At 41.2% G+C, this 26152-nt stretch overlaps 1 protein-coding gene across 1 annotated transcript in view; it reads left to right on the forward strand.

Annotated features, from left to right (window-relative positions):
• The window catches only part of DCBLD1 (discoidin, CUB and LCCL domain containing 1), a 57110-nt gene that overhangs the window by 28329 nt on the left and 2629 nt on the right, over nucleotides 1–26152 (forward strand). The window contains exons 3-14 of the mRNA XM_080666337.1: nucleotides 3797–3931; nucleotides 5892–5943; nucleotides 9132–9204; nucleotides 11752–11885; nucleotides 19251–19291; nucleotides 20399–20605; nucleotides 20988–21112; nucleotides 21389–21536; nucleotides 21637–21735; nucleotides 23877–23955; nucleotides 24182–24231; nucleotides 25092–25211. Of these exons, the coding sequence (XP_080522463.1) occupies nucleotides 3797–3931; nucleotides 5892–5943; nucleotides 9132–9204; nucleotides 11752–11885; nucleotides 19251–19291; nucleotides 20399–20605; nucleotides 20988–21112; nucleotides 21389–21536; nucleotides 21637–21735; nucleotides 23877–23955; nucleotides 24182–24231; nucleotides 25092–25211 (1263 nt within the window). The remainder of the gene's footprint in view (nucleotides 1–3796; nucleotides 3932–5891; nucleotides 5944–9131; nucleotides 9205–11751; nucleotides 11886–19250; nucleotides 19292–20398; nucleotides 20606–20987; nucleotides 21113–21388; nucleotides 21537–21636; nucleotides 21736–23876; nucleotides 23956–24181; nucleotides 24232–25091; nucleotides 25212–26152) is intronic.

Genomic DNA, 26152 nt, shown 5'->3' on the forward strand with positions numbered 1-26152 from the left:
TCAACTGTTAATGTTCGTATTACACTAGGAACAAGAGAAATGGGAAAGTAGGAAATAATACTTGGTGTTTTGCCTCACAATTGCCACAAGATTTCTGTGAGAGTATTTTAGAGTAATACATAGCTGGCATACCATAATAAGATCCAAACGTTACGTGTTGTCTGTTGATTTTTTGAAAATTCCAAATAAAGAAAAACACAAGACTGGCAGCTTCTATTTTACAAATGGGTTATGTCTCTACCAGTCATATCATGGAGAACAGAAAATTCTTAGGACTTTTAAAGAGACAACAAAAGCCTTTGAAGAAATTTCCAGCTTGTAGGGAAAGTTGTTTTGAGCCTCAAACACCCTAGAATTGCATTCCCCTCTAGGATTGGGGCTCCTTTGGTGGATATGCTTGAGAAGGACTGTTTTGTTCGTTTGATTTGGTTTTGCCTTTTGTGCCAAGTTAGAATTCAGAAGCATTTTAAACTTATAGAAAACTTGATATCAGCCAGAATGTTCCACACTAGACATCTTATTAACATAATCATAAGCCTCAAGGAGAAAAGGCTTGGACTTCCTCCTCCTCCTTTTCCCCAAATGCTTCCCTGGAGACCGCACTGTGATTTAGTTTCAGTAATTACCCTCTTTTGTTGGGAGAGAAGTAATGGCCTAGGTGGGTTGTGAGCTCCAGTGTTAGGGCGCTTCTTGACATGCTTTGGCCCCAAGGAAAGCCACACCTTTGTCTAGGAATCTGCCTGGTTCATTTATCATCTGTCACTGATTTTTGTCTGGGAACCGGAGACCAACGCTCTCCAGGGACACCACTTACATTCTTACGTGACTATGGTGTTAATGGCACAGTCCAGGAATATCCCTTTTTCATGTTAATGTCCTTCCTTTTCAAGGAAAATGGCCCTGAAAATTCAGTAATTTTGTACAATGACACTATTGCAATTAGCCAGCAAGGACAAACCTTGCCATTTGACTGCACTGAGAAAAACAAATGGGAAAGGGACCCGGAGTCAATGGCGTGGCCTTTGCAGCTTCAGCATTTCTGGAGGTGGTTTCAGCAGTGCGCCTCTGAGCACAGATCTGGCCCACGCTGGGTGCCACTCTCCTGGCGGCGGAAGGCGTGCCCGTGGCTGGCTCTGCCAGGGCACTCCTGGGGAATGTCCTTTAGGCCCACTGGCATGTTCTTTTCCGTCATAAGAAATTAAGTGTGTGCTTCAGAAGGTGCTTATAAAGGTGAAGGTTTTCAGGAGGATTCTTTGTTGTCTGATTTAGGACAGATCTCTTGGGAGTTGGGTTTTCATTTGGTCTCTGTGTTTTTCACCACTGAGAGTAGTTATGCAGGGGGAGGGGTCTCTCCTTTTTTTTTTTTTTTTAACAGTATGCATCAATTTTTTAAACACATCCCTTTCACAGATGAAACAAGAATTTAGCTCCATCGGTTTCCAGCTCAAAAGCATAGACCCTCCTGAAGTGACTTGGAAGAGTTATTAACCCAACTGTGACTGCCTTGTAATGTCCAGAGGCGTAGGCAGGCGACCCATGGAGAATGGAGCACTACTAGAAATTGTTGCACGGATTGTCCGATTGCCAGAGAATGGAGGGCTCTGGGCTTGGCTCTGAGCAGATGGCTCATTCTTCCTTGTTGGACAGTTTTCTTTTATTCACACATGGAAAGATAAAGGGTTTCCCCTCTCAGCTGCTCACAGGACAGTGGCCCCAAACAAGGGATGTGTTGAGAGGAACTGGCCTACTGTGCTCAAAGAAGTCAGCCCCTGTGGTTCCGGGCCCTTTATTCCTTTTGTCCAAGGGATTAGCCCATTGTCTGGGCCTCAAGTCAGGTGCCAAATGCCACAGGGCTGTTCCATTCTGAATCATCGATAGCTCTTCCCACAATCCAGGCCTCCAGTTACATTCCACAAAAGGGAGAAGTATTCGTTTTTCCTGATTTCTCAGCCTACTTGATGAAGAACCTTTCTGCTATGCCCCAGAGTAAGGGAATTTGGGACTGTAAAGTAGGATGGAACCTGCCTTGCAGGCAAGGATAGAGGTGAGGGGAGTTAGATGGCAAGTCCAGGTCTATGGAACACACAGCACCTGCGGATGGGAAGTGGAACTGTGAGTCCTATGCTTAGGTCTGCTAAAGGTTTTAGGACCCAGTCGAGAAGGGCTGGGCTTCAGTCTGACTGTGAGCCGAGGCGGGTTCGCCAATCCAGAACACAGCCCAGGATGAAGAATAGAACCCTGGTCAAAGTTAGAAGTTATCAAGCTACATTTGAATTTCCAATGATATTGTCTTTGGGAATGTTTAAGTACAGTTGTAGACCCTTTTTACAAGTCAGGATGGAGAACACTAACAGTAATCATATCATTTGGGCATAGAAAGGCTTTCGTAAGAAAAGCTCATCCTCAAAAAAATAAATAAATAAATAAATAAATAAAAAATAAAAAAAAAAAGCTCATCCTCAAGGTTGTATGTTTGAGCCCCTGTCAGGGCACATATAAGAATCAGTCTCCCTCTTTCTCCCTCCCTCTCTCCCTCCCTCTCTCCCTCCCTCTCTCCCTCTCTCCCTCTTTCTCTCTCATTAATAAATTTTTTAGGTCTGCTGGTTAATTCCTATTTTCGGGGAAATTATTGTGTCTTGCATACATGACTTTTAAGATGACAACTAAACTTTAACTTGAGTAGTCTTGGGAAGGTATTTTATTTCCTTTTTAGCTCCAAATCTAATTCTGTCCTTTGAAAGTTCATTGAGCTTCCTATTGCTTTTCAAGCAACTTATTCTAGAAACAATGTGTAATACTCTTAATTGTATAATTTATATTATGGAATTTCAAAAGGCTTTAAAAACTATTCTGCTTTTTATGAACTTTATTTTATAAATCAAAATAAATTATACAGGTTAACCAGAAGCTACGGTGAGAGAGAGATCAATGTGTATGGGAAAAACTGCATGGGAATATGATGTTTACCATGCCTTGGACAGACTCTTAATTCTGCAATCTCCTTAAAATAGGGAATTTGTTAGTTTCTTGGAGCAAATTTAAGAGGCCCCTAGAGTATCATTTTTGTGATAACATTTTTTTTTAAATTTACTACCTGTCTTAGTTGATTAACAAGATACCTCAGACTGAATAGCTTAAAAACAGCAGACATTTATTTCATACAGTCTGGAGGCTGGGAGTCATGGTGCAGGCAGATTCACTATAGTGGCTAGTAAGGCCCACTTCCAAGTTCATAGCCTTCTCTCTGTGTCTTCACATGGTAGAAGGGCAAGCAAGCTCTCTGAGGCCTCCTTTATAAAGGCACCAATCCCATTCATGGGGGCTTCACCCTCATGACCTAAGCACCTCCCAGAGTCCCTGCCTCCTAATACCATCACATTGGGGTATTAGGATTTCAATGTATGAATTTTGAGGGGACACAAACATTTAAATAGTACTTTAAGCAAATTTAGGAGAATATCACTTTTGTGATAAAATTTTTTGTACTACTACATGTACTTAACTTTTATTTGTTAGTCTTATTTTTTTTACAAAAGCCCTGTCTCTTAGGTTGTTCACAGCTAACTAGCTCTAGCCTATTACTTATCCAGAGTTAGCCATTTCCCCCCTTGGCTTGTCAGTATAATCAGGTTCACTATCAGTCTCAGTATTAAACAAAATTCCAGTTGAGTGATTATTACAATATTACATTTGTGTTGTCTGGTAAATTTGACCACTAACGGAGACAAATGCCATATACCAATTCTTTCTGCTGGTCTAAATTTTGAAATGTGCCAAAAATGTGCTTTATTTTTAGGACCATATTGTGGAAGTATGAATGTTCCCAGAGAACTCTTGCTGAACACAAATGAAATAACTGTTCGCTTTGCGAGTGGATCCCACACTTCTGGGCGGGGCTTTTTGCTGACCTATGCCAGCAGCGACCATCCAGGTATAGCAGAAGCATCAACACAAATCTGTATACCTTTATCTGTCTAAGAATGCCTCTTGCTACTTATCACTATCTCTGGATAGAATTGTGACCTCAGATACAGAATTAAGATGTGAGGCAAGAGAGGAATGCCATGTCATTAAGATGTGAGGCAAGCCCTAACCGGTTTGGCTCAGTGGATAGAGCATTGGCCTGCGGACTGAAGGGTCCCAGGTTCGATTCTGGTCAAGGGCATGTGCCTTGGTTGCGGGCGCATCCCCAGTGAGGGGTGTGCAGGAGGCAGCTGATCGATGTTTCTCTCTCATCTATGTTTCTAATTCTCTATCCCTCTCCCTTCTTCTCTGTAAAAAAAACAATAAAATAAGATTTTTAAAAAAGGTGTGAGGCAAAAGGGGAATGCATTGTCTGTAGTTGGGTCTGAATTGATCACTTGTATAGAACAGTGGTCGGCAAACTCATTAGTCAACAGAGCCAAATATCAACAGTACAACGATTGAAATTTCTTTTGAGAGCCAAATTTTTTAAACTTAAACTTCTTCTAACGCCACTTCTTCAAAATAGACTTGCCCAGGCCGTGGTATTTTGTGGAAGAGCCACACTCAAGGGGCCAAAGAGCCACATGTGGCTCGCGAGCCGTAGTTTGCCAAACACTGGTATAGAACATATTAAGTTGATCAACTGACATAAGAGAGTTGATCTCATTTTCCTAGTAGCTTTGGGTGGAGCATCTTTGGGGCCCCTGTCACCCTTCTGAGGTCTGGCTATTCTCTGGAGTCCTCCACCAACCCATTTCTTAGCTCAGGACAAGCATTTTATCAAGTACCCGCACCCCTTTACACACACACACACACACACACACACACATCAGTGCACCAGCACAGCCGGAGGAGTGTGAGTATGAGCAGGGTGTAGTCACTATCACCGAGTCCCCTAACCATGCAGCTGACACTTGAACAGGAGAGAAGGGAAGCATGGGCTCTGGCCAGGCCTCTGGTACTCCAGAGTAACCACTGTGCAGCCCACCCCATGTCTGCCTAGGACACAGAGGTGCCCAGAATTTCTGCTTTCAGTCCCCTCTGGCAGAAGTACTCTGGCAAGGGGGTGCACCATTCATTGTCCTCCCAGTCAATCAGATCTGAGCAATCCAGGCAGGCCCCAGTATGGCCAGTGTTCACCAGATATTACCCCCTAAGAATGATTGAAAAGATGAAAGGAAAGAAAGAACTATTGCAAGTGTGGAATATTTTGGAAACTATCTAGGTTGATAAAAATGGATCAAAATCCACAGTATCTTAGCATCTCTGTTGTTGAGTAGTAGTTTGGTTCCATACGCAAAGAGCATCCTCTTGTTAAGTCCTTGGTCCTGATTGATCAAAGTTGAGAGGCTATTTGTGTTTTCATTAAACACCTGGTTCTTGGGTCACTCAGGCGCCTCCAGCTAAATTGTTAAATTACAATATTCCTGAACCTTCTCTCTGAACCACACTGGGCTTTAAAATTGTTTTCCTTCTGCCAAAGGAATTAATACACATGATCTTTGTAGGCATGTAGTGGATAGTAACTAACCAGTGTTGGTTTTGTGTTGGAAATAGATTGTGTTGTCACTCACTGGACAACCATTGACAAACCATCATTGGTGGCAGGAAAGAGAAATGAAGGAACTGTTAAATCCTGAGGACACTGTGTTCAGTTATTGTTTGTGTTTTCCCCCCACTCTAGACCTTTCCCCATTTAAAAAGTGAAGGGATTGCAATTTAGATTTTTTTTTTACTTTATTTTTATTGTAGACTATTACACATGTGCTCAATTTTTATTTATTTTTTAAACAGAACAATATAAATAAATTAGATAAAGAATAAATGCTTTTTAAAAATTATCTTTTTTATTTTAAAAGAAATCTTTCAAGCATGGATATCTTAAGTTCCATTCAGTCTTCTAATTACAATTATCTTTGTGACAGATTTGATAACGTGTTTGGACCGAGCTAACCATTTTTTGGAGAGAGAATACAGGTAAGTATGGGTGTGCTGGCTGGGCGGTAGGCATATGTTGCTGAACATTTTGTTTACCTTGACATTAAATCAGATATTATTGGTATTTATTTTTTTAAGTCATCTATGTAGTAACTCATGAGGAATATTTGAAATGGTTTTTTATACAGCAGAGGTCAGCAAACTTATTTGTCAAGGGCCAGGTGGCAAATATTTTAGGTTTTGCAGTCACGCAGTCTCTTTTGCATGTAGTCATACAGTTTTGTAGCTATTGTAATACAAAAGCAGTCATAGACTAGATGTAAACAAATGAGCAGGGCTGTGTTCCGACAAAACTTTATTTACAAAAACAAGCAGCAGGCTGGATTTAAGCCCCAGTTTGCTGACCCCTGAGTTCTACTGTAGGACCAGTGAGCCAACCTTTTTTACCTGGCCTGTATTTGGGAGTGACTTTTGTTAATTATTTTGCTTGTGGAGGGTTTATTTTGTCTTTCCCACAAAAGAGAAACCTACTGAGAGTAGGAGATGAACATTCTATCCCAGCTTTAACTGGAAAAATGGCTTAATCTTTTTGATGTACGTGCCCTCATCTATAAAGTAAAAGAGCCTAGAGCAGGATTTCTCAACCTTGGCACCATTGGTATTATGGGTTGGATGGTTCATTGTTGTGAAGAGCTATTCTGTGCGTTGTTGTATGTTCATCAGCAACCCTGGCCTCTACCTTCTACATGCCAGTGTGATAACCAGAAATGTCTCTGCATTGCCAAATGTCTCTCAGTGGGCAAAATTCACACCCAGTGAGAATCACTGGCCTAGAGATCATTGCCAACAACAGCTATAACTCCTTAGAGTGCTTTCTTTGTGGCCAGGTACTTAGTGCCTGGACTTAGCATTAAAGTAACTCGTGTGAATGTCCCAGCATGCCTACAAAGGAAGTTTTGTTATACACAAAAGACAGAGGCACAAAGCCGCTCAGTAACTTGCCCAGGATTACACACTTAAGTCTACCCAGAGTCAGGCTCAAGAGTGCATGGTCCTACTCATCTCAGACATTCTAGTAAATGAGATTATTTTATATACAGAATCAACTCTAGTGTCAATCAATACTGAGTCTAGTAGAGAAAGAACGAAAATGAAAGTGACCAGTAATTAAATATTGCCCTGTGAAGTCACCTTTCATCCAATGTAAATATTCGTCAACATTCCCTGAGATCATTCCTCTGGGCATCAGTGATCATTTTCAGTCCTAAAGAGGGGACTATACTGAGTGAGGTAATGGTTCCAGATCATCTAAGCCAGCAATTTTCAACTGGTGTGCTGCAAGAATTTTTAAAACATGCAGTACCTGCCCATTTGGCTCAGTAGATAGAGCGTCGGCCTGCGGACTCAAGGGTCCCAGGTTCGATTCTAGTCAAAGGCATGTACCTTGGTTGCGGGCACATCCCCAGTGGGGGGAGTGCAGGAGGCAGTGGATTGATGTTTCTCTCTCATGGATGTTTCTAACTCTCTCTCCCTCTCCCTTCCTCTGTAAAAAATCAATAAAATATATTTAAAAAATAAAATAAAACATGCAGTACCTGACTATTTAGTCAGGGGTACTGACCTCTTTTCCCTTACATTATCAAATATAAAAAATGGCAATAGCCATACAACAATAGCCATCCAGTGTGAATGAATCAAAATGATAACTATTTTTTTGTCAGATCAGTAAAAAATATGGTTTTTTTTGGTGTGCTGCAGAATTTTTGTAATTATTTTTTTGTGCCAGGAGATGACAAAGGTTGAAAATCGCTGATCCAACTTGTAGTCCAGCATTTGTAGTGTTTAGGTGAATATGAGGTATAATGACTAATAGATGTCCACAATCCCTGTGAAATGCAGAAAGCTTTGAAAGTCAAAAATTTCTGTAACTCACTTGATGGCAATACCTGATTAACGTGACCTTAAATTCATTTGACAGCAAAATTGGCCTAAAATTAAGGAGTCTACTTAGTCTGTATTTGACTTAACATGACTATTTGTGTATTTGACACAGATATTTTAATGTTTTTATTAATATGTGCAGCCCTCACAGGGTCTTACATAATATACATCATTGGAACTGTCTTACTTTCTAAAATAAAAAAAAAAAAAAAAAAAAAAAAACAAAACCAACAACCCCAAAAAGTCTGAATTCTGAAATAATCTGTCTCTAAGTGTGAGGATAAGGGACTGTAACCCTGTGGTAGGATTCCTCATTATTTTCATTTCTTAATTCCTTCATCATTGCTGCAATGCTGGACTCCATTAGGTCAATGGGAAAGAATTGTGGGTTATTTATTTGGGTAGTTTTGATAACTGCATGTTGTTACTCATCTAATTTGCTAAGTCAGCAGGAGGAAACTGGGAGGAAATGAAGTCAAAGCGACTGCTATTTCGGAATCTGTTTGGGCTGATACTGTTTTTTTAAACGAACGGAGTAAACATTATCGTAATGTAGTGTATATATAGAAACAAGGGCACATGGCCTTCATCTTCAAAGTTGTCATTGTTCTTACAGTATTTTGACTGTCTTTTGCCTGTTTTTCATAGATGTATAGCTGTCATTCATAGCCTATTGATATGTTGACTCTTGAAGGAATTGCAGATGAGAAAACTGTTTACATTTTTAATGTGGCTACTAGAAAAATTAGATTTACATATTTGGCTTCCATTATGTTTCTGTTGGGTAGTGCTAATAGAGTAAATCAAGATATTGCATAGTAAAATAACACAGAAAGTGAAAGTTTCTCAAAATCCCACTAGAATCCAGAGATGAATTCCTTGTCTTCTTTTTATCCATAAAAAAAACATAAGTAATTTACACATTTTAAATATCTTTTTATAAAAATGAGGTCCTGCTATATATAGTGTTTAGAAATTTTGCTTTAAATTTTCTTTTCTTGGACTTAGAATCATTAGATGCATTAGGAAAGCTCATTTTTTAATAGGGTATATAATGCATCCGTAGATAAAATAAATAACTACTGTGTAAAACTTGCTTTTAGAGTAACATTTTAGATTAATCTGTGTTTTCATAAATCAGGTTTCTGACTTGTCATTAAAGCAAGGTATTCCCTCCTGTGCATTCTATGGAGGAGAGAAATCGTTTTAAGTATAATTTTAATACTTTTACATTTAACTATAATTTCATAAAATATGAATTCATTCTTTTTTCTTTTTCTTTTTAGCAAATTCTGCCCAGCCGGTTGTAGAGACATAGCAGGAGACATTTTTGGAAACATGGTGGATGGATATAGAGATGTAAGTGATTGGGGGCAATGTTATGGCTTTGCCTAAATTCATTACAAAGTAAAATCAAATAAGATCTAAAACTCTGTAGATAGATATACAACTCTCTTTTTCCCTAGAATAAATGAAATAATATAAAAAGTACAAAAACCAAGGTTATTCATGACTATTTTTAGCACCTCTCAGTAAGCATTTGAAATGGTAAAACAGAACCCTTTTCAACACCTAAGAATGTAGTTCCACCTGGTTTTAATAAGAGGCCATCTTTTTGTTATACTTTATTTCTTGGTTTTAACACTCCATTTGGTTCATGTAATAATAACCAAGGACATGAACATTCATATCACAGAACAGTGAATGTGAGTCTGCCACCAGTGCAGGCAGCCCTGTGCCCTGTTCTTAGATATTATTCCCCTCCCTTCTTGCTCCTCCATTTCCTATGCCCAGTGAGACTTTCTGGGTTATGTACATTTTTCTCAGAGAAAAATTAGTTCACAGGAAGTCGTTTTTATAAAGTTTATATCCTGTTTCCAGGTGCACAGTCTTTCATTTTTTATTATTTACAGATTTCTACGCTGGAAATCTGATGCCTGATTTTAAAAATGTGATATTGCTACTTAAAATGACTAGTTTTACAGGAATTTGCTTGAGTTATTAGAAATGTGACGGGATTTTTCTAAGTGTTACCGGCACGTGTCTTGAAGCGTGGGGAAAGCATACATATTCTAGAAGGTTGTTACTTCATCTCCAGCAGGAGGGGGGAAAAAACTTGGCTTTAATTTTTGCTTTTAGCACATCCTGATTCTGGAAGCAGCAGTTTTTGTTATTTTGGTCTTTGTTTCCTTTTTTTGTGTGTTGTCTTTATTTACAAGATTGACACGGGATATTCATTTGGCCTATAAATCGTTTGAACCTTAAAATGATTTACACCTCCTCAGTGTGAATATATATTTGGCACAGGCTATTTCTAAATTACTTCAGGAAATTAACTAAGAGAAATAAAAAGTGTAGTTTTCCCTCTAGGCAATAGAAAAGTTTTCTTTATTATTTCCTGTGCCATGCAAGAAGCCTAAGAATTAGTACAATTTGAGAGGAAGCATAATTTTTCCTTACTTAGTGGTTTATCTTGCCTCCTTTTGACAGTTTTCTTGTTCAGTGTAACCAGCAAACAAATGGTTTCCTGCACAGTAGACTTACAAGTACTGCGAACAGTTCTCCCATTTGACTCACTCACTGATTTTACACCATTTGCTTTTAGAATGATTTTATCTGGAGGGAAAATTTGTATTTTGAAAACTAACCTCTTCAGAGAAGTCTGATTAGTGCCTTTTTTGTATGTCATGGGTGTATTAGATATCTGTTGCCCCAAAACGATATCACCTCAAACTGAGAAGCTTAAAACAATACTTGTATTTTCTCTCGTGTTCTATGGGGTGCGAGTTTGGGCATGGTTTAGCTGAGCCCTCTGCTTCCATGTCTGAAGGGTGCAGCCAAGGTGTCAGCCAGGCCCGCAGTCTGACCTGAGACTTGACTGGGGGAAGATTTGTTTCTAAGCTCACATGGTGTTGGCAGCATTCAGTCAGATGTGGGAGCTCAGTTTCTTCCCGGGTTTCGGCTGGAGGCTGTGCTCAGCTCCTTGCCATGTGGGCCTTCCTAGGAGAGTTTCCTAACAAGGAAGTGTCCTAGCAAGATAGGTTACAATCTATCTAATCATCCTCCCACATAGAACTGTGCTCATGGGATCCTAGGACCTGGGCAACCCGCTGAAAAATTCTAGTCCTTCCTCCAGCCCCGCTTTCCAACAGGCCACTTTCAATGCCAGGGCCACCAGCTACACAGCCAGGCAGGTGCTCCTGCTTGGGTTATCACACCAGACGGCAGCTGTTCCATGTTCTGGTGTTATTTTGTTTTCTATGCCTTCTTAAATCTCTAAATTAAAATGAAGCTGTGGTGGGGCAGGTTCACCTTCTCAAATGACCCTCAGTGCGTACATCTGGTAAACCAAATGTAAGAAACTCGGATCAGTTATCTATTTCTGCTGAACGGTTATTTATTTTAGCCACCCCAGAACTTCCTGGCTTAAAATAACAACCCTTTGATTTGCCGATGAGTCCATTCTTTAGCTCCCTTTGCCTAGAACCACTCCTACAGCTACAGTCATGTGGCAGGTAACCTGGGGCCAGAGGGTCAAAAGGGGCCTCACTGACAAGTGCAGCTGCACAGAACAAGCTGCGTGGCCAGTTCAGAGTCAGTGTGGGCGGTGACTACACAAGGACATGGCCACTAGGAGGCGTTACTCATTGGGAGGAGCATTGCTACGTAAATTCTCTACCTACCAACCTAGTCAGCTTACGTATGGTGACTCTGATGTCATTGAGATAGTGATATATTAACACTTTTTCCTCCCCCTTTTACTTTTCATTTCAATGAATTATAGTTAAGCAATGTCATGGGTCAACTGGAGATGCTGACCACAAGTTCTAACCCAATGGAAAACTCCTGGTATATTTTCAATGTCTTCTTGAGTAAGCCATGAGTGACAGTGTTGCTGTGTTTCAGAACTCTTTATTGTGCAAGGCGGCCATCCATGCAGGGGTAATTGCAGATGAACTGGGCGGTCAGATCAGCGTGTTCCAGCACAAAGGGTTAAGTCGATACCAAGGAATCCTGGCCAATGGTGTGCTCTCAAGGGAGTAAGTACTTTGCCTTTTGTTTTGAGTGCAAGGTAACCCCAAGGCATCATTAGCTCACAATTTTGAAAGAACAGCAGCCCTAACCTGTTTGGCTCAGTGGATAGAACGTCGGCCTGCGGACTGAAAGGTCTGGAAGGTCCCAGGTTCGATTCCGGTCAAGGGCATGTACCTTGGTTGCGGGCACATCCCCAGTGGGATGTGTGCAGGAGGCAACTGATCGATGTTTCTCTCTCATTGATGTTTCTACCTCTCTATCCCTCTCCCTTCCTCTCTGTAAAAAATCAATAATATATGTTTTTTTAAAAAGGAAAGAACAGCAGATATGTGATACCAGAGGTTTGTCAACTGGGGAAAATACATGTGAGTGTTACAGTAGCATTTTATAGTGTCTGTGAGGAAGGTAAATGCAGTAATAAAAAAGCTCACTGGTTATGCTGACAAGTAAATTAAAATGGCTCACATATGAAGTCCCAGGGCAGAGGAGTATTTCTACTCAGGTGCTTCAGTGGAGAGAACAAAGACTTAATTTCTTTTTAGTCTTTCCAGTTTCAGGAATTTATTAGTTAATCTTCAGTATTATTGAAGATACTGAAGGGAGACTGGGAAGCTGAGCTAAACCCATTCTGAATTACAGCACTCTCCGGAAGACTCCTAGAGACAGTCTTTTAATGATGAATAGTACTTCGGAAGTGAAGACAAATGACGTTGGTTGACATTGTTTACTTCTCTGTTTGGTATTATCCTCTGCTTTTTTAGTAGCTTCATAAGAAAAAAGTATGTCAACTACTTTAAAGGTTTCAGCCTCAGCTCTTAATGCTTTCAGGTTTCCTCAGCTTCTGGAATGGAAAGCTAGAGCTAATAGGACTAAATATAGGCTCAGCTGTGGACCAGATGTCCACACATGTAAACAGGCAGTGGGAAGGGTCCAGAGGGACGCTCCCCTTGGATGACTGCCTAGTGAGGGAAAAGTGCTCTTCAAGCCACTGTGTTTATCTCTCTCCCTCACACTCTGTCTGCCCCTGGAAATGTCTTCCCAGGACTGCGACTCTGGTATTTCTGACAGGTTGTCACATGTTCTTGGTTCTGAGGATACAGCACAAAACAGAGGTTATAGGCATTTCAGGATTGGAAAGTAGGGCAGGACCTACATCTTCGACCACTGGCTAGCTTGTGCATAGCTCTCCCTGCCATTCGGCCCTAGTCCCCTCTTGCATGCAGGAAGAACATGATCATATTTTACTATTTCCTTCTCACAATGGATTGTGAACTATCTTACCTAATTAAAAATCACATGGAAGGATGAGATATTATAGAAAGCTTTATTTCTGTGGAATGACACCCCTGAGTTTCCAAGGTCCCATTTCCCTCCATCCCACCATGGAAGTGTAGCTGTAGCTTCAAAAGAGCTAGGATTAAAGCCGTTCCATGTCGGGGCCTAGTCCAATCCAGCGTCAGGCTGGCTTAGCTTGAGTCCCCGGTGCAGTCCATCAGCCCATTGTGTGTGGGGTCCACAGGCCACATGGCTTTGGGGGGAACACAGGCAAATGCAGGGAAGCAGGAGCAAAACCAAAGGAACCAGAGAGCCAGGAGAGTGAGCTTTTTTGTCTGGAGGACTATGTATTCCCCAATTTTCCCGGGCTTGCAGCGGCCCTGCCCCCTCTAGCCGGTGACCTCTGTTCCCAGGTTTGACTGACAGGCCCCTTCCCTACATCACCCCCACTCACTGCACATGCACCCATCTTCCCCTTTGTCCAGTCCCTTCCCCCGGTGATGTGCAGGGAATGGACGGGGGGTTCCCTGGGGTGTGTAAAGTTGCAGCTTCCTCGTGAGGCTGCCCAACGCCGTGTTTATAACATCTGGCCTTCCCTTTGTTCCTTTCCTGATATTAGTAACTAGCTAATTACAACGATAGCACTATTACTTTTTATTTGAATGTACTAGAGTTTAGTAATATTGTGTGGCCGAAGCCAGTTTGGCTCAGTGGATACAGCGTCGGCCTGCGGACTCAAGGGTCCCGGGTTCGATTCCGGTCAAGGGCATGTACCTTAGTTGCGGGCACATCCCCAGTGGGGGGTGTGCAGGAGGCAGCTGATCGATGTTTCTCTCTCATCGATGTTTCTAGCTCTCTATCCCTCTCCCTTCCCCTCTGTAAAATATCAATAAAATATATTTTTAAAAAAACAAACAAAAAAAACCCAGTAATATTGTGTGTCAAATAAGGATCTTGACCACAAATGATAACATTGTTTTTGTAAGAAAATTTATTTTATGTTTCAAAGAACCAATTTGTGAACTCACAAGTATACTTTGAGACAAAAAAAAAATGATTTCTGGATTTTGGGGTGTTGGCCTAAGCTCACTAAGTTACAATCCAAAGGCCTTGTGCCCTTCAAAAGGCCAAAACGAAAAATGTTAGTTTGGAGTAAGGAAAGGTTTATTGATTGAAAAGGCTCCAACCAAGAAGATGGGAGACCTAATCCTCAAGTCCATCTTAAGAAAGTACAGAGTTCAGGCTTCTTTGATGTCAAGGGGAGGCAAAATAGGAGGGCTGTGATTTTAAAACTCAGGCATCAAGCAGAATTCCTCTAGTGATTAGCATATCTGTGTGCTAGACAAAGCAGGAGCTACTAGCTTGAAGGTTACAGGACCAACACAGGGCTTGAACAAGATGGAGTCGGAGAGCCAGCGTTTCACTCCATTACAGTGGGGGAGGGGAAGCAGTGACTGAAGAGAGGGGAGAAGTTTGTTAGGTACCTTCATGAAGAAGGCAAGCCTTGGGTTTGATGGAAGGCAGGCCCAAGGCTTAGGGGGAACAGCAGTAGGCCGGGGAAGAGTTGCCAGAGAGGGGTCGTGGTGGCCATTGGCACACCATGTCACATCCAACTCACATCCAGCAGGCTGGTTGGTGGGTGACTGAGAAGAGGCAGAAATCCCACTGGCAGTTCTGAGTTTGGGGGTGCAGGTGAGGGTAACTGGAGAGGTTGTTCCAGGCCAACACTTTCACAGGCATTGAAAGCAATGCGGCATGTAACCTATAAAAGGCAGTCAGCCAGTAAGGCCTGGCCCTTACTGCACGCTCAGATGGGCTGGCTCACCTTCTTATATTTGTATTCTCTGCCTGCCATGACCTTCCCATTTGCTTTTCCCTATGGATGGGATTTTTTTTGCAACAAGAGGCCCCAAAGTATTTTTTTTCCATATTATCTAAACATTCAAAGACAAATTAGTTCTAGATTTGTGCCAAAGTTAAGATCTAAAAGCTTACAGATGCCTTTAGAAACTAAAATCTTCACTCAAATAAATAAGGTTTATATTTATATACTAGTATGTGTGTGTGTACATATGTGTGTATGCATATATACTATATGCAAATGAAATTTTATATGTATATGAATGCATACACATGTGTGCACATTGTTTTCACTTAATGTATTTGCCTCAAACTCTTTATATCCTGATTTATAGTAAAGGAGATGGCTTGTGCCCTGGAAGCTTTAAATGTTAGCTTGACCCTGACTTTTGAGGATCTGTTTCTTTTTATGTGTTTTTGTTGTTGTTGTTGTTGTTTTCTATCGATACTGGAGTGCTATCTCGGAAGGCATCAGGCTGTGGCCTAGGTTTGTTGAGGGCTGCCATCTTCAACATGAATGAAGAATTGGCCTTTGGCCTTAAATCTGTTTTTTTGGAATTGCTTGCCTGTGTCTGTATACATTTGAATGCTTCTTTTGTACAAATATAAGATTTTCTTTTACTTTTGAATAAAAATTATTAAAACCACTGGATGTTAGTAAACATGTTCTCAATTACTTTTGTGATATCAATTGAGTTTAATACATGTGAAGCTGCTTTATATAATTTGAAATTAAACTTCAATGCAAAAAAAGAGTACCAAAATCTGAACCATTAATGGGTTAGGAAAATTTTTGCTTCACATTCCATATAATTATTTGAAAAGATATTCCTATTTTTGTGTTGATGAGTAGAGAGAAAACCCAGAATTCTATCAAGGTCCCTTCTTCCTTCTAGCTCTGATTTTGCACTGACTTGTTGCACTATGAGAGGAGTGAACTGTAGGCTAATAGTCTTTTTCATTCATCTAGATTCCCAAATCTTCAGGGAGCACTTAGCTTTTTTTATCTGTGCTGGTTTGCTGTTGGGGAACCAGTGTACATGCGGTCATTGAACTTCTGTTCCCACACATGATTGTTTGGTGTTCAGGAAAAAACACAGAAGGAAGCATTGCAGCTGAGGAAGAAAGAGCCCCTAGAGTAAATATCCAGGGCTCTTTTGGGGTTCATCCGGGGTCAGGTTACTTCCTGGATCTGGGGAGACCAGAATGGAATCAGGAAGAGGTGCTGACTTCACAAGAGGAGGACGGCTTCAACCAGAGGCCGGGAAGCCTTGTCTTTCTGTTTACATCAGACTATTCTTGATTGCTTCTGTGGCCCGCTGGGAAGGCTGGCAGTTCCTGGAATCTGATTGAATACATTCACCCTAATCTGTGAAAGCCTCTGAACCCCCACGTCCCGAGGGTATTTTCTTTTTTAAAAGAGGACACTTACCCATGGAATTCTCTGAATGGTCATATTCAATTAGTTCAACAGAGTGCAATGGAAAAAACCATTCCCAGTGATAATGGAGGAAAGTGAGGAAGGAGCTGTTAGAAGCTCAGCCTTCCCTGGCATCTTCTTCTCAGCTGTCACTCCAAAGTTACCCCTCTTACCATAACTTCTCTTTTTCAACAACAGCAGCAAGATCTTAATGTTTCCTGGCAGTGGCAACAAGTGTAGGCTTGCAGCAGTATTGTTTGGGTTTATTTGGGCCAAATTTCAAGTGAAATACTTAGTGCAGAAACATTAGAGAAGATGGGAAAATCAGTCAAAGAAAGGCTCTAAATAAATCTTAATAAAAATTTAAGTATGGATTACAACACTGTGCATCTTTTCTTAAAGATCAGGAGAGCTGGGTCCTCCTCCCAGCTTTGCCACTAAATGTGAACTTAGTCAAGTCCCCTGACCCAAGTGGGTCTGAGTTTTCTCCTATGAAAAATGAATGGTGCCTGCATTTCATTCAGTACAGGGATTATAATAGAACCTTATGTAGAGTACCTGGGTTGATGGAGTCTCTGCCTGAGGGTGGACAAAGAATATGAAAGAGAATATTAATCCAAAGAGTTTGACTACCTGTTACTTCTAAGAAAAACATTGATGGGAAGGTACTCATGCTCTTGTCTAACTATTTTGGAGTTCTCTGTGGACTTCACAGTTCCATACTCTCTGTCCAATATTGCCATATATAATTCAGAGTTAAACATTTAAAATATAACTCATATTCTCAGGTTGTAAAATAATGCCACACACATGACATCTACCTTTAAAAACATATTTTTATTGATTTCAGAGAGGAAGGGAAAGGGAAAAGAAATAGAAACATACATGATGGGAGAGAATCATTGATCGGCTGCCTCCTGCACACCCCACACTGGGGATAGAGCCTGCAACCCGGGCATGTGCCCTGACTGGGAATGGAACCATGACTTCCTGGGTCATAGGTTGACGCTCAACCACTGAGCCATGCAGGGCTGGCGACATCTACCTTTTTGTGTTTCCTTCTAGTATCTAATGTAGTAAGTACTATGTACATAAGATTAATCTTGAGAGTTCCAGATTTTCTATTGATTCTATATATTTTGACACCATTGAGTTAGTGATGGATTTTTAGGAAGTTAAATATGGTGTTAGGTCTTGGAAATCTCTTCTCTTCCGAAGAAGGCAAGCACAGAACAAGGCTAATTTAATAAGTTCTCCTGTAGGATTAATACAGGCTGTAGAGCAGCAGAGCTCTGGAGGCCCAGAGATGATGCCGATGAGCTGGAGGCTATCTTAGATGCAGGCGTCCTCAAACTATGGCCCGTGGGCCACACGCAGCCCGCCGAGGACATTTATCCGGCCCGCTGGGTGCCTCTGCCTGTCCTGCTTAGCAGCCGACTCGTCCCGGGCCCGCAGTGCGCATAGGAATTTGTTCATAGTTTTTTTTAAAAAAACTATAGTCCGGCCCTCCAACGGTCTGAGGGACAGTGAACTGGCCCCTGTTTAAAAAGTTTGAGGACCCCTGTGACTTAGAGCAATGAGGGCCAGTTCAGGCCAGTCAGTGAAATGCTTTGAATTTCCTCTCAGTGACAGCTGTACCTTGTCATCCAGAAGCAGGCGCTGGTTCATGGCTTGGTGCTCGTTGCGACAGTGTGATCAGAGGGAGAAAATGGGTTGAGGCTGTTCAGACCAACATGCTGGGGAGGGACCCCTAAGGAAAGGGGTAGAAAAGTCTGTAGAGAAGGCAGCTAGCAAATGACATGCTGTTCTTCTAAAAGTGGCCAGGCTTCTTCACTTCTCGCTATGATCTTTGATTGTTGGCAGTGAGTGGGACATTTACGGTGAATGCTGAATCAAAGGAAGTATTCAGGGCAGTGATCCTTTCTGCCTCTATCATCATATATTAACACATTGTGGACCAGTAGATTTATTGCTAGTTTTACCCAGTGGCCAGATAAGTTTCTGTTGAACGAGTACAAAAAACATTTTACATAAATGGTAAAGGCACGCTTTAAAATTAAATACCCATTGCATTTTGAAGTTATTTATTATATGTTCTTACAAGGTAATATCTTTTTACTAGTAAAGTATGATACTTTGTAAAACACTGTGCAATATGAAGTGAGGATTCTTGTGATCCATCCACAATGTGTTAATTAACTAGAGGGCCAGTGCCCGGATCCGTGCACCAGTGGGGTCTCTTGGCCTGGCCTGTGGGGATCAGGTCGAAACCAGCTCTCCAACATCCCCTGAGGGATCCCGGATTGTGAGAGGGTGCAGGCCAGGCCGAAAGACCCCACTGGTGCATGACTGGGGCTGGGGAGGGACCGCGGGAGGGCTCCAGGGCGTGTCCAGCCTGTCTCGCAGTCCCAATCGATCAGGGTGGACCCCAACAGCAAGCTAACCTACCAATCAGCGTCTGCCCCCTGGTTGCCAGTGCATGTCATAGTGACTAGTCGAATGATCGGACACTTAACATATTAGGCTTTTATTATATAGGATTGAGATTTAAGGTTGTTTCTGAAACTCTATATCTGTGCATTTCTTCTCAAATACAATGATTTTTATTCATAAGCAGTGTCTCAGAGTCCTGCTCACTTGTCACCTATATGAATGCCAGTGATGAGGCTGATAACAGTGGCCTTGCTGGGGGCTATGCCGATCGCATGGGGTGTGGGGAGACTCTGTGAGCCCTGTGCTACCGGGTATAGTGCTGTGCCAGTCGTTAAGAGTCAAGTAAGCAGCTCACTTCCTCTGTTTGTGTTTCCTATTTCAGTGGTTCCCTGTCAGACAAGCGATTTCTGTTTGCCTCCAATGGTAAGGATCATGCTTTTCTTAAGAATTTGATCTTTTCAATTCCTCTTGGTAGTTTATTCTTCCATATCCCTCAGGTGATACAGTTTAAAGGATTTTGGGTTTTTTTCCCCCCTCAGGTCACACATCACCAAGTATGCTATGACTAAAAAAATACACAAGACAATAAGCCCAATTAATATTAATGTTAAGCAGAAAATATTTTTCTTTATAATCTAAGCTCTCTCAAACTTTTGCCAAAAAAGAATGAAAATTTGAAATGACATTTATTTTAAGATAAATTCCATGTTCAATTTAAACAGAAAATGCTTTAAAAAATTTTTTTATTGATTTGAGAAAGAGGTCTATTTTTTGTTCCACTTATTTATGCATTCATTGGTTGCTTCCTTTATATGCCCTGACCAGGGATTGAACCCGCACCTTGGCATATTGGACAACACTCAGACCAACTAAGCTACCCGGCCAGGGCCAGAAAAGCTTTTAAATAGTACAACTTGGTTGGTAGGTTTCTTGAATTAAGTTATCGAACATGAGTATATAAAATAAAGGCTTTTAAAGATATTCTGTGTAATATTCTCCCTTTCGTAAAGTGGCATATTTTAAGAAGAACAATATGATGTCTTCCTTGTCCAGGAAGAGGAGTGTGGCCTTTACTTGGCCCTTGGACATGGTATAGTGGCGGTCCAAAGGGTGGATGTCAGGTACAATTTACTGATCTTCAAAGCAGTTGACGTACCTGCTCTTCCAGGTACAGAGAGTGGGATAGACAAGAACATCAGCATTTTAAGCCTTTAAGGCCCCTTGCACTTTGTTTAAATCAGGATGAATTTAGGTCAGAAAGGGAAGTCTACACTAGGGACGAAGAGATGTCACTTACAGGGAATGTGACTTACATAAGGCCCATTGAAAACAAAGGAAGCAACAATTTCAAGATATGTAGTACAAGAGAGTCAAATGCAAACTGAGTCATTAAAACACTAGCAACTAAAAACAAACAAACAAAAAAAAAAAAACACTAGCAACTGAATAACGGATTTGCTCTCACAATGGAAGTAGAACAACTATTTCTAGGTTTTATATCTGAAGTATTTCCGTGCTCTTTTCTCCCAGGTTGCAGCACATCCTTAAGTTTGGAAGCAGATGGGCAAATCAGAGATTCTTGGCAGTGGGTCGACGAGTTTAGAGAACAAGTTCATTGGTCTTCTGGCCAAGCCCGACGTCAGGACCAAGGCCCATCATGGTCTTTGGGGGACAGCAGCAAGAACCACAAGCAAGAGTGGCTGGAAATAGATTTGGGAGAGGAGAAGAAAATAACAGGTACTGACACAAGTGCAGTTTCACAATGGCAAAATGACTTGGGGCTGCAATTACGTTTCTGATTAAATAGATGCCTCAAAGCCCACTTACATCCTAATCTCCACATTCTCTCGGTGGAAGAACCTGCATGTGGGTTGTAAATATGAATGTATGGACCAGAGAGCTGAGACCTCCATGGTGAAACTTTTTATGGCTTATCTCAGTAAGAAAACGCTCATCAGTGATCAGGTTTCTAAATGCAAATAAGACACGTTGGCCGGTGAAACGATTTGAGATTTCACATGAGTGGGGGGGCGGGGGGGGGGAAGAAACCTGAAGTTAAAATACATGCTGTCTGTAACATATTTTAAAAACTAACCTAAAAATAATGTTTTCTTACAAGGGATTAGGACCACAGAATCCACACATCCAGATTTCAACTTTTATGTTAAGAGTTTCATGATGAACTTCAAAAACAACAACTCCAAGTGGAGGACCTACAAAGGAATTGTGAATAATGAAAAAAAGGTAAGAGAAACTCTGGGGGAAAGAAGTGAACAGGAGACCAAGCCTCCAAATGTTTCATCAGCATGCTTCCAGAAAACAGATTCTCAGTACCAACTTAGTTAGGGAACTTGGCCTTTCTCTGCAGAACCTTATACTTTTAATATCAAGAGTGTCTTAAAAAAATGCAACAGACATAGAATCCTGGCTTTGGTTTCATGTAACCAGGTAGGAGTGGGTGGATAAAGATCTAAACACTGACTAATAGAATCTTTAGGAGAAGGTTACCTGTTTCCACAGGTGTTTCGGGGCAACTTTAATTTTCGGGATCCAGTGATGAACAATTTCATCCCTCCCATCGTGACCAGATACCTGAGGGTCATCCCCCAGACGTGGCACCAGAGGATCGCCTTGAAGGTGGAGCTCCTTGGTTGCCCGATTACACACGGTAGGAGTCTCAGTGGGTTAGTAAGTAATTTGATTGTGGCCATCTCCTTTCCCGAATTGTTGTTACTAATGTGGTTTTTCCAATATCTCTTCTCTCTCAGGTAATGATTCATTGGTGTGGCGCAAAACCAGCTCAGATTCCACGGAAAGAGAAGATGAGACAATCACAAAACTCATCCCCTCTGGAGAAATGTCCACAGGTAGAGCACTTACTGCTTTGTGATTTCCTCAGGAGTATAACTGGTGCTCCACCCAATATCACAGTAGCTTCAACAGAATTTATTTTCTTTGTCATATAAATGGCTGGAAGCAGATGTGTCAGAGATATCTGCATATGTGTAAATGATGTATGTCTACAACTATTCATTGTGGTATTGTAAGTAGAAAAGTTAGTGTTTGCCCTTCAAATGCTAGGTAAATATTTTATGTAAAAATAATAATACATCCATGCAACAGTATACTCTTTAGCCATGAAAAAAATGTGTTAGTAATCTAGAAAGTTCTCTGAGATAAATTGACAACTTAAATAAATAAGCAAGGTATAGAACAGTCTATCTAGCACTCTAATATGTGTGTAAAAAAGGAAAAATAAAGATGTATATATTCTAGTATTCTGGAACAATGTCAGGAAACATAATTTGCCTTTCTGTGGAGGAGAAATAGAGGTAGGAGATAGACATTTATTCTATACCTTTATACACTTTTTGAATTCTAAACACAGAAGTGTATATAATTTATTTGAGTAATGAACATTAAAAGGACATTTCTTTTTTCAGTATATAAAATAATTTGTATATTAATTTTATAAAATTTGGAAAGATTAGAAAATTATAAATAATATAAATATAAATGCTATGAATCAGCTTCCATAGGTAATCACCAAATTCCACTATATCAAATCAATTATACTTATATTTATAACTTTGAGACAAAATGATAGCACAACATATATTGTTTTGTAGCATATATTTTTCACTTAACATGGTATTATGAGCATTTTCAATGTTATTAAGTAGTTGAAAAGCACGATTATTCGTATCTTTAATAGAATCTTTTCATATGGAAATACCATTATTTAGTTAACCATTTCCTTATTGTTAGATGTTTAAGTTGTTAAATTTTCCCCAAATTTTTACTTTTATAAGAAACACCACAGATATTTCTGTAAATTTCTAAGTTCCTTATCCTTTCTTGCATGAACAACACTTCTCCACTCCTGGTTGTCTCTATATTTTCTTCTCAAGAGTCACAGGTAGAGAAGGGTAAGAACAAACACTTCTCCTTTTGAGTAGTTTGTGTAGTTTCTACAAGCTTGGGGCCTGCCACAGTGCCTGGTAAAGTGGCCTCCTTTTTTAAAGCAGAAGGAGTTGTAGGAAGCCATGGTCTGCTGTTTGGTGCAGCAGGGCGGAACTGCTGTTTGAGGCCAGCAGGCTGTATTTCCTTTCAGTCCCAAGCTCTGGTAATGAGAAGCCCGGTCCCCAGGCCTCTGTTATGGTCCAGGTCCCAACTGCCAACTATCAGGGGAACTGGCTGCTTGAGCTGAGGGAGCAGCTCCATGTGGCTGAATTCTTTACCTGCCTGAATAGCTCCTGGCTGGGTGGGACAGCTTTAAACCTTCCCTCAATTCTGACTTTGGGAGTCTGATATGGACCAAGTAACAAGCTCAGAGTAAACGTTAATCCCCGAAGAACATTGAAAACTGCCTTTCGGAATGAAATCTTGCCATTTGTGACAACGTGGATGGACCAGAGGGTAATATGCTAAGTGAAATAAGTCAGACATTGAAAGACAAGTACCATGTTTTTTCATTTATATGTGGAATCTAAAACAACAACAACAAAATAAGCAAAGAAACAGACTCATGGGATGGGGGGTTGGGGAACGGGTGTAAAAGGGGAAAGGATTGAAGTGTACAGATTGTCAGTCATAAAAGCAGTCATGGGGATGTAAGTAACTACAGTAACTATCTGGTGTCAGATGGCTACTACCCTTATTGGAGTGATCACTTCATAAGTTATATAAATGTCTAATCACTATGTTTTACACCTGAAACTAATATACTATTCTATGTCAACTGTAACTGAAAAAAAATTTTAAATTATTTAATAATAAGAAGAAAACTGCTTCGGAAGTAGGGGAGAGGGAATACATTTTATTTCTCTAAACCTTAACCAGAATTTTGAATTCTTTCTTCTTGCTTTCCAAAGTCCATAAATGCCTCGCATGTATTCATTGCCTCATGCATTAACCCTTTGAAGAATTTCCAGATCAAGGTTGAGCTTTAGATCATGAAATGTGGGTGCAGGTCGTTTCTGTTGTAACGTGATGCTTCCACTCTTAGGAGCAAACGTCGCAATAGTGGCTGGTCCGCTGCTGCTCCTTGCCCTGCTGGTTGTTGGAATCTCTGCGGCCCTCAGAAGGTACGTGACTTTACATTTCTCCCCTACTTATATAAACAGTCACAAAACCAAAAAGTTCACCCTGCAGACGCTCATGTGGAGGAAGGCAACATTGCTCCTTCCAAGATAAAATATTAACTTGTATTTTACAAACACGTTGGTCAGAGGTTGAAAGTTCCAAGTATTATTTTATAAGCAGTACTTACCATTTAGAAACCTTCTCAGTGGGATTTTCTTGTCTTGCTAGGAGGAAGAAGGAAGGAACTCCTTATGCATCCGCTAAGGCCCCAAAAACAGGTGGGTTGAAATTTCTGTCTTCAACTTTCTTCTTTGAGGAAGAGATAAAAGATCTGCTGATTAAAAGCACCATTCAGTCTTTTAAAGTAAAATCAAATCTATAGCCTTTAAGTTAACAAACTTATAAGGAAAGACTATATTGTGTCTTATCTTTTTAATTCAGAGTTTTTAGGAGCAGTTTACTTTCCTTTTGTTCAACATCATCCCATCCTTTCTCGGCATTCCTTTTTCTTCTTTTTGGCACTGGAGTTTAGGCCAACACACTGCCTGTAATCAAGGAGAAGTTCTAAAAGCCACATCTGTGAACTGTGAACTTAACACTGTCCAGCACTCAGCATCTGCAGGCTTCCCTTGTATTTTGCTCTCTGGGAAGGTGGGCGAAGGACTAGGCAGGGTTTGTGTTTGGGCTTCAGAGAATCCTTAGGACACAAGATGCCCAAGCAATGTGTCAGCAGCAGTCCCGAGAGAGGGCCGCGGGGCAGGGCCCCTGAGAATCTCAGAAACAGCTTGGGACTCCGCTTCCACCAGGTCTAAACAGCCAGCTGTGTTCATTCCTCGGGGTCCCAAGTGGAAAACCAGGTGGTCTAGCATTGGGAGGATATGGGACTTGATGGGCACACAGATACATTTTAAAGGCACAGTGGAACGCATGGCTGGGCTAGTGTTTGCTGTGGCTAGAACAACCTCAGTGTGCTGTTTCTACCACACACACCTGAAGCATATGCCCGTGAATTCATCACAAGGTCAGCCGGCAGAAGGCAGCCTGACCTGTGGCTCATGGAGGAACACGTCATGGAGCCGCGCAGAATGTGTGCTGTACTTCTCAGCTGTCACCTTATTTCCTGTCGTCTTTGTTCCAGACTGTTGGAAGCAGATTAAATATCCCTTTGCCAGACATCAGTCGGCTGAGTTTACCATCAGCTATGATAATGAAAAGGAGGTGACACAGAAGCTAGATCTCATCACAAGGGACATGGCGGGTAAGTGTCAGGCCTCCGCTTGTGGGAGAGGGGAGACCAGGAGAAAAATAAGACTAAAATCCTGCTGGTTAGATGGGGTCCTCTAAATCAGCAATGAATGGCCCAGCTGGTATGGCTTAGTGGTTGAGTGTCAGCCCATGAACCAGGGCCTCCTGCCCAAGTTGTGTGCCCAATCCCCAGTAGGGGGTGTGCAGGAGGCAGCCGATGGATGATTCTCTCTCCTCATTGATGTTTCTATCTCTCTCCCCCTCTCCCTTCCTCTCTCTGAAATCAATAAAAAATACACACACACTTAAATCAGTAACGTGTGAAGTTTTCTTTCTGCATTCTGTACAGAGTTGCAAACTGACACAGGTATTTCTCAAGAGCCCCAGGCAGCCGAGGAGGCTTTTACACCTGCAGGGGCTGCAATGACACCCGAAGCAATGGCCCTGAAGTACCACTGAAATCTGGAAACGCTTAATCTGTTTTGTTATAGGTTTTGATTAAGGCACTAGGAAAGAGGGACTAACGATGAGTTAAGTACGGCCCCTGCCCTTGGGGAGAGGAGATAAGAGATGAAAAACCTGTCCAGTGTTAGAATGGCCTGGGCGTCCCTGATCAACGAGCTTTGGGAGTTAAGCTTTTCAAACTGTCTGTGGGGAAAGATCCAGTTTTTGCTTTTGTTTTTTGTTCTTTAAATTTCTAATCCATCCAGGATTAATACTTTTCTAAAATACAGTATGAATTAGTTGCAATGAAGTTTTCAAAAGACATACAGTTTACAAAGCTCTGATTTTTTAAAAATATATATTTTATTGATTTTTCACAGAGAGGAAGGAAGAGGGATAGAGAGTTAGAAACATCGATGAGAGAGAAACATCCATCAGCTGCCTCCTGCACACCCTCCACTGGGGATGTGCCCGCAACCAAGGTATATGCCCTTGACCAGAAATCGAACC

Source organism: Plecotus auritus, assembly GCF_963455305.1.
Source record: "Plecotus auritus genome assembly, chromosome: 4".
NCBI lineage: Eukaryota > Metazoa > Chordata > Mammalia > Chiroptera > Vespertilionidae > Plecotus > Plecotus auritus.